Source organism: Garra rufa, chromosome 15, assembly GCF_049309525.1.
Source record: "Garra rufa chromosome 15, GarRuf1.0, whole genome shotgun sequence".
Classification (NCBI taxonomy): Eukaryota; Metazoa; Chordata; class Actinopteri; order Cypriniformes; family Cyprinidae; genus Garra; species Garra rufa.
Window position 1 is genome coordinate 37,491,185 of NC_133375.1, and position 7,509 is coordinate 37,498,693.

General features: G+C 39.2%; 1 protein-coding gene across 1 annotated transcript in view; it reads right to left on the reverse strand.

Annotated features, from left to right (window-relative positions):
* fgd1 (FYVE, RhoGEF and PH domain containing 1) overlaps positions 1-3,856 on the reverse strand; it is a 28,113-nt gene extending 24,257 nt beyond the window's left edge. The window contains exon 1 of the mRNA XM_073818869.1: positions 3,177-3,856. Within this exon, the coding sequence (XP_073674970.1) occupies positions 3,177-3,824 (648 nt within the window). The 5' untranslated portion in view covers positions 3,825-3,856. The remainder of the gene's footprint in view (positions 1-3,176) is intronic.
* Between the last annotated feature and the right edge of the window lie 3,653 nt (positions 3,857-7,509).

A 7,509-nucleotide genomic window follows, 5' to 3' on the forward strand; every position in this document is an offset into this window, starting at 1 on the left:
GCCTCTTCGGCCCATGAGTCTGCCCACAAGTTTGTTCTGGAGACCTCATCTACAGGCATGTCCGCTGCGCCTATACCTCTTTCGGAGGTGGCGTACATAGCGGAACTTCACGCTCTGCCCGCTCCGCCAAGGCTTCACGCTCTGCCCGCTCCGCCAAGGCTTCACGCTCTGCCCGCTCCGCCAAGGCTTCACGCTCTGCCCGCTCCGCCAAGGCTTCACGCTCTGCCCGCTCCGCCAAGGCTTCACGCTCTGCCCGCTCCGCCAAGGCTTCACGCTCTGCCCGCTCCGCCAAGGCTTCACGCTCTGCCCGCTCCGCCAAGGCTTCACGCTCTGCCCGCTCCGCCAAGGCTTCACGCTCTGCCCGCTCCGCCAAGGCTTCACGCTCTGCCCGCTCCGCCAAGGCTTCACGCTCTGCCCGCATCGCCTGTGCTCCCTGCTCTGCCAGCACCGCCAGTGCTCCCTGCTCTGCCAGCACCGCCAGGGTTCCCTGCTATATCTGCTCCGCCAGGACTCCTTGCTCTACCTGCTCCGCCAAGGTTCCTTGCTCTGCCTGTTCCGCCAAGGTCCCTTGCTCTGTCTGCTCCGCCAAGGTCCCTTGCTCTGTCTGCCCCGCCAAGACTCCCTGCTCTGCCTGCACCGCCTAGGTTCCCTGTCATCTCTGTCTTGGCGTCTGGGGCCGTTCCAGAAGTCTCTGTCTGCCCAGGAACTGCCACGAAAGTCGTTCCTGAAGTTCTCGTCTGCCTGGTCACGGCTATGGAGGCCACGTTCTCCCATGAACTCTCTACTTCTCTCCTTGCTCTGTCTGCCTCCTCTATCTCTGTTCTCCCCAGGTCCCAGTCCATAATGCGGCCTCCTGTTCCGCCCTGGAGGGCTTCTACGCCTCCTGTTCCGCCCTGGAGGGCTCCTGCGCCTCCTGATTCGCCCTGGAGGGCTCCTGTGCCTCCTGCTCCGCCCTGGAGGGCTCCTGCGCCTTCTGCTCCGCCCTGGAGGGTTCCTGCGCCTCCTGCTCCGCCCTGGAGGGCTCCTGCGCCTCCTGCTCTGCCCTGGAGGGCCGCTCCGCCTCCTGCTCCGCCCTGGAGGGTTCCTAAACCCCTTGCTCCGCCTTCGGCTCCGCCCTGGAGGGCTTCTACGCTTCCTGCTCTGCCCCGGAGGGTCGCTAAGCCTCCTGCTCCGCCCTGGAGGGCTCCTAAGACTCTTGCTCCACCTCAAAGGACTGCTCTGCCTCCAGCCCTGCCCTGGAGGGCTCCTGAATCTCCTGCCCTGCTCTGGAGGGCCTTTGCCCAACCTGTTCTGCCTCAGTCTCCTGGCCCCCCCACCGCTCCCCTGGACTGTTTCCTCCTGTTGTTTTTTGGAGCGTCTGGAAGCCGCTCCTTGGGGGGGGGCTATGTCACGCCAGGCCAGCAGAGGGAGCCCTTACCCCCACTGACTGTTGCTGCTCCCTCTGCTGCCTCTATGGTTACTTCCTGTTTATCAGACATAAAAGCCAGCTCATCACACACACACATCGCGAAGTATTGTTTTGCTCCAGCGGACTCTACCAAGCGTTTTCCTTTGCTCTCAGGTTTCCTAGTCTCCTTGTTGTTCCCTAGCCATAGTTCTGTTTTTGTTTTCCCAGTCTTAGTCTTAGTTTTCTAGTTTCTTGTTTTCATTTCATTGTTTCATTTGGACTGCCCACTTGGATTTTGACCCACGCTTGTTTATTGGATTACGCTATTGGATTATCTTCGCTGTTCATGTTTGCTGGTGTTTTCGACCCTGTCTGCCTGTCTACGATCATCAAAATAAAGCCTTGCATTTGGATCCTCACTCTTGGTCGTCCCGTTTGTGACAACTACATATAAACAATTAAAAATGCTTGTTTTCATACATAGGGTTTTGGGTAATTAAGGGGAGACACTGCAGGCAAAAATGCTGTTTTTTTATACACTGTCAAGTTTTTTTTTTATGCACTGGTTTTTCATAAAGTGTTTTTTTCAAACTAGTGGGAAGAAAACACCCAAAAGAAACTGTTAAGTGCTTCTTTTATAGCACTTTATCTATTTGTGTCAATAGATTTCAATTACAATGCATATTTTAAAGGCTGTTTTTTCAAAATGAGTTTTTTCTCCTACACTGAGCCATAAATCTCCACTTCAGTAGCACTTACACACATCAAACTTTACATTTTTATTCCTGTCTATATTCTGAAGGTTTTACAGAGGGATTTGTTCATATATAATTTGCTTGATTTTTTTTTTTAAAAATTCTGAATTAGCTTGTGACAAATGAGATACCCAAAATTCCCTCTGTAAAAACATTTGACTCTAATATGTCAAAAAAATTAAACAAGAATTTGTTTAGAAGAACTGACTTCATCCAGTGTTTAGATTTTTGTACTAGAAATGTATGCAAATTAGCGCATATTTCATTAAATAATGGCTCATTTGCATATTCAAACCTAACATTTTAGAAAACTTGTAATACAAAAAATGTTTGCAATTATCAATGTAATCAATCAACTGGGTAAGTAAGGTAATAACTATTAGTAAATTTTTTTACCCTATTCACCTGCAGTGTCTCGCCTTAATAATAAAAAAAATCATATAATCATAAAATTATATGATATAAAAATGACTAAATATTTAACATTTAAAATTTTATATTACAGATTACAGATCATATTTAATGGTAACACTTTACTTTAAGGTTCATTAGTTAACATTACTTAACTACATTAGTTAACATGAACATCGCCATTTTACCCTTTTTTTTGTAAAGAGCGTTTGATCTTCTTTGCACGTTCACTTTGTAAACACTTTGAAGTTGGAGGAGAAAATGAGACGGGAGTTTTTCGATATACCCTAACTGCCTTGAACAGGAATACACAGAGTACATGCAGAGCTAGACAACACAAGCATTTAAGGGTTAAAAAGTATATAAATTGTCAATGTTTTTAGAAAATAACCAATCGTTTTGCTAGATAAGACCCTTATTCCTCAGCTGAGATCATTTAGAGCTGAATTTAAACTGCATTTTGGAAGTTCAAACTCAGGAGCACCTTAAAAGTCCACACAAAAAAACATAATTTCCTTACGACTGAAGAAGTAAAGACATGAAGATCTTGGATGACTGTCATCTGTAAATTTTTGGTCTGCAAGTGAACTTCTCCTGTAATAAATACATATATAAATCCTCACCTCAGTGGAGTCTTGTCGTTCAGCTTTAGGCAGAGGTTGTAGGGCCATGGGGTTCATCTCACTCTCATCCCCGCTGCCCTCCTCCATATCGCTGTCTCCCTCTGAGTCTCTGCCGCCCTCCACACCGCTGGCCCCCTCTCCTTCGGGCCCCTCGGCATAGCCGCAAGGAAGCCCGGGCCCTGGGCTGCAGGGGCAAATCTCCCTCTCGTGACCGACCCGATCCTCGTCCCCGACGAAGCAGAGCTCCTCGCTGTGTGAGGGCGAGCTGATGCTGTCAATACCACTGTCTCTATTGGCCAGCTTCCCATCCATCTGTGATGGTGGGAGGGACAAGCGATCTGAGGGGATTTCTGATTGGTTGGCTGTAAGGTCCCTCATTTCCATGGTGTCCAACAGTTTATCAGAGGCACTGTAGCCCGATTCCATAGACAAACGCTTTTCTGAGCAGGACGCCCCGAGTTCGCTGTCATCCTCCTCGGTTTCGTCCACCTCTTCGTCCTCATCCTTTTCTTCTTTCTCGACCTCCTCCTCTGCCAGCGGTGCCTCTAGTGGTTCCTGAAGGGACGTGCAGGGAAGGATGAACTCCGAGGGTGGAGGGCTAAATGACCCAGAAGCGGCCTGCTGTTCGGGGATCCGTGGGGTGCACATCACTCCCCCAGTGATATCTGGCACCACGATGATCTGCTCCCTAAAAAAAAAAACGAATTCTGTAAATATATGTATACAAATATCTAAAACACAACACACTGTGAGAAATGAAAAATAAAATATAATAAAATAAATGAAAAAATTAAATTAAATTAAAAGTTAAAAAAAATTAATAAAACTCTGAATAAAAGTAATACACAAAATGACAAAAAAGAAAATAAATGAAATAAAATAAAACAAAATATAATAAAATAAAATAAATAGAATATAATAAAATAATAAAAAATAAATGAAAAAATTAAATATAATAAAATAATAATGAATAAAATGAAAATAAAAGGTAATAATAAATAAATAAATAAATAAATAAATAAAAAAAGAAATACATAAAATAAAAAATAAAATAAATAAAAATAAAACTCTCAATATCATTAAAAACAATTCTAAGCACATGTATATAAATATCTAAAACACATAACACTGTGAGCAAAATAAAATAAATGAAAAATTTTAATAATAATAAATTTAAAATTAAATATAAAAATAAATAAAAATAAAATAATAATAAATAAAAAACTAAACATAATAAATAAATAAATAAATTAATTAATTAAAAAAGAAATACATAAAATAAAAAATTCAAAATAAAATAATAAGTAATAAAATTCAAAATAAAAAAATAAATGTACTTGTGTCTTTCTAAAATCTCAATATCCTTAAAAAAATTCTAAGCGCATGTATATAAATATCTAAAACATATCACATTATGACTTTATTAAAAAATATAAAATAAAATAAATGAAAAAATAAAATAATAATAAAAAATAAATAAAATAATAATAATATAATATAATATAATATAATAAGAGTATCTTTGTCTTTTTTATTGTACAAAATAAATTTACTTTTGTAGCAAAACAGCTAAAAATCCTGGGTTAAATTTTCCTTTGCCATTGGCAAATTACATTTCAGAAATTAAATGTACAAAAAAACTTTATATATATAAACATTTAGTAAGATTTATGGTTTGAAAAGAACATATATTGACTGGAAAAAAAAGTCTTAATATATCTTAATTCTGCTTCTTACATATTTAGTTTTACCTCAAATTTACCTTACGTTTAAAATGTACGTAATAAAAATTTTAAAAAATTTAATAAGATGAATGCTTAAAATGAACAACCTATAGCTAAAGGTTTCAATATATTATGCAATTATGCTTCTGAAGTACATTTTGTTTTACCTCAAATTTAAAACTAAAGAATATATATATTTAGTAAGATGTATGGCTCAAAATAAGAAACTCTAGCTATATTGTCTAAAACAAGACAAGTATATAAGAAGAAAGATAATTTCTTGTTTACCTGTGATCAACAAATGGAGATATCATTACTTGAGAACACCAAATCTGTAGTTATGAATAATAAAATCTACCATAATCTAAAAAGCGGCTCCAATGACAAGCGCTCGACTGTGATCTCTCACCTCTCAAACTTCTCGATGAGCGAGAGGACGCAAGTGGGGGAGGAGCTTCCCTCTGCTCTGGGTAAGGTGGCTCGTGATTGGCGGGGGTCGGCAGGGAGTGGGCGGGAGGGCGGAGGTGGGAGGGGTTTGTCCGGGGGGCGTGGCCGCCGAGCGCTCTGCTGCTGTAGATGAGGGGGTTTTGGGGGCACTGAACGAGACAAAATCAATACGCAAATCAATACAGTGAGACTGGTGCACGATCACATGACCGCACCACAGACAGACATGGATATTAAACTGGAACAGCAGAGAATAACAAGTGCTTTTATTAGATTCTATCATAATTGCATATTATATTATATCATAAATTATTCATGAGGTCAAAGAGAATAAAGTAAACATTAAAATAACGGTGACAATTTAGTTACAAGTAAATATGCATAAAACATACATCGTTCAAAAGATTTTTTTAATGTTTGTTTTATTTTTAACTTACACTACCATTCAAAAGTTTTTGAACAGTAAGATTTTTATTTTTTTTTTAAAGAAGATTCTTCTGCTCACCAAGCCTGCAATTATTTGATCCAAAGTACAGAAAAAAACGGTAAAAAATTGAATTTTTTTTATTATTTAAAATAACTATTTTCCAATTGAATATATTTTAAAATGTAAGTTATTCCTGTGATCAAAGCTGAATTTTCAGCATCGTTGCTCCAGTCTTCAGTGTCACAAAATTTACAGGATAGAAATATTATATTTACAGGATATTCAGATAGGAAACTGTTTATTTAAACTGTAATAATAATTCATTGTTTTTACTGTTTTTCTGACCAAATAAATGCAGCACATAAGAGATGTATTTCAAAAAAATTTAAAAAATCTTGCAGACCACATACTTCTAAATGGTACTGTAGCTCTTGAATCTTATTTGCATATGTGCATATTTAAATAAATAACAACACATTTACCACCATTCCTCAAACTAAGCTATTTTATGGTATCACAACATTTGAAGTATGGCATGTAAGTTGCCTTTTTGCCATTTTTAGAACTTGACGTCCTGTGTATAACTGTATTTGTGAATTATTCAGAAACAAATAGCTGTGCCATTCTTCAAAATACTTTATTTTGTGTCATGTTGGTGCGTAAATAATAATAGAAGTTTCATTTGTGGGTGAACTATCTCTTTAAATGTACAGAACGTACCTTGAGGCTTTGGCCCAGGTAAAGGTGGGCGTGTTTTAGGGGGTGGAGGCGGGACGTCCTGTGGTCCGTTCTCACTTGTGCCATTGCAGTGCTGTGGTTCCAGGGGTCCAGGGTCAGAGCAGAGGCGCTGTGGGGTCTCGTGGGCTCCGAGGCAGGGGCCTGGCTCAAGGGACAGACTCTTGGTTAGAAGCCGTGGACTGGCGGTGGACTGGCCTGACAGAAAGAGAGAGTGCAGACTCGCTTTGATTCGGAGAATCTGAATAAAGGGAGTAAACCATGCCTGGTGTTCTTTATCGGTTACAACCGATAGCTTGTTATTGGTTTTATTTGAGTAGATTTTGGCCAAAATGAGACTTGTTTTCAGACTGGTTAGAGTTGAAATTGAGTTGAAACCACTCTCTCTTTCATTGCCAGAGGTTTGTGAAGCAACAGCAGCATGTGTACAATACAGTAAGTTCACATCAGGGTCGCAAATGTGAATAAAATTGGCTTTGGGAAGAAAATAAAACAATGTGAGTCATTACAAATAAACAACCAAAAAAGTCACAATTCCTGAATTTCTGAAAAAGTTTTAACAGAAGATTTTGCAGGATGATGAAATGTTTTCTACAGAACAAAATGTGAATGAAGCCACCACAACAATTAGAAAAAATAATACAGGAAAACAAAAACAATTTTGTTCAAAAGTTTGGGGTCAGTAATATTTAATGTTTCTAAAAGAAGTCTCTTATTGCTCACCAAGGTTGCATTTATTTGATCAAAAATGCAGTAAAAACAGTAATATTTTGAAATATTATTACAATTTATAATAAATTAGAAAATGTAATTTCTGTAATGCAAAGCTGAATTTTCAGCATCATTATTCCAGTGTTCAGTGTCACATGATCCTTCAGAAATCATTCAAGGTTGCAATTATTTGATCAAAAATACAGTAAAACAGAAATATTTTTACAATTTAAAATAAATTATTGCTGTTTGAATATATTTTAAAATATAATTAATTTCTGTGATATAA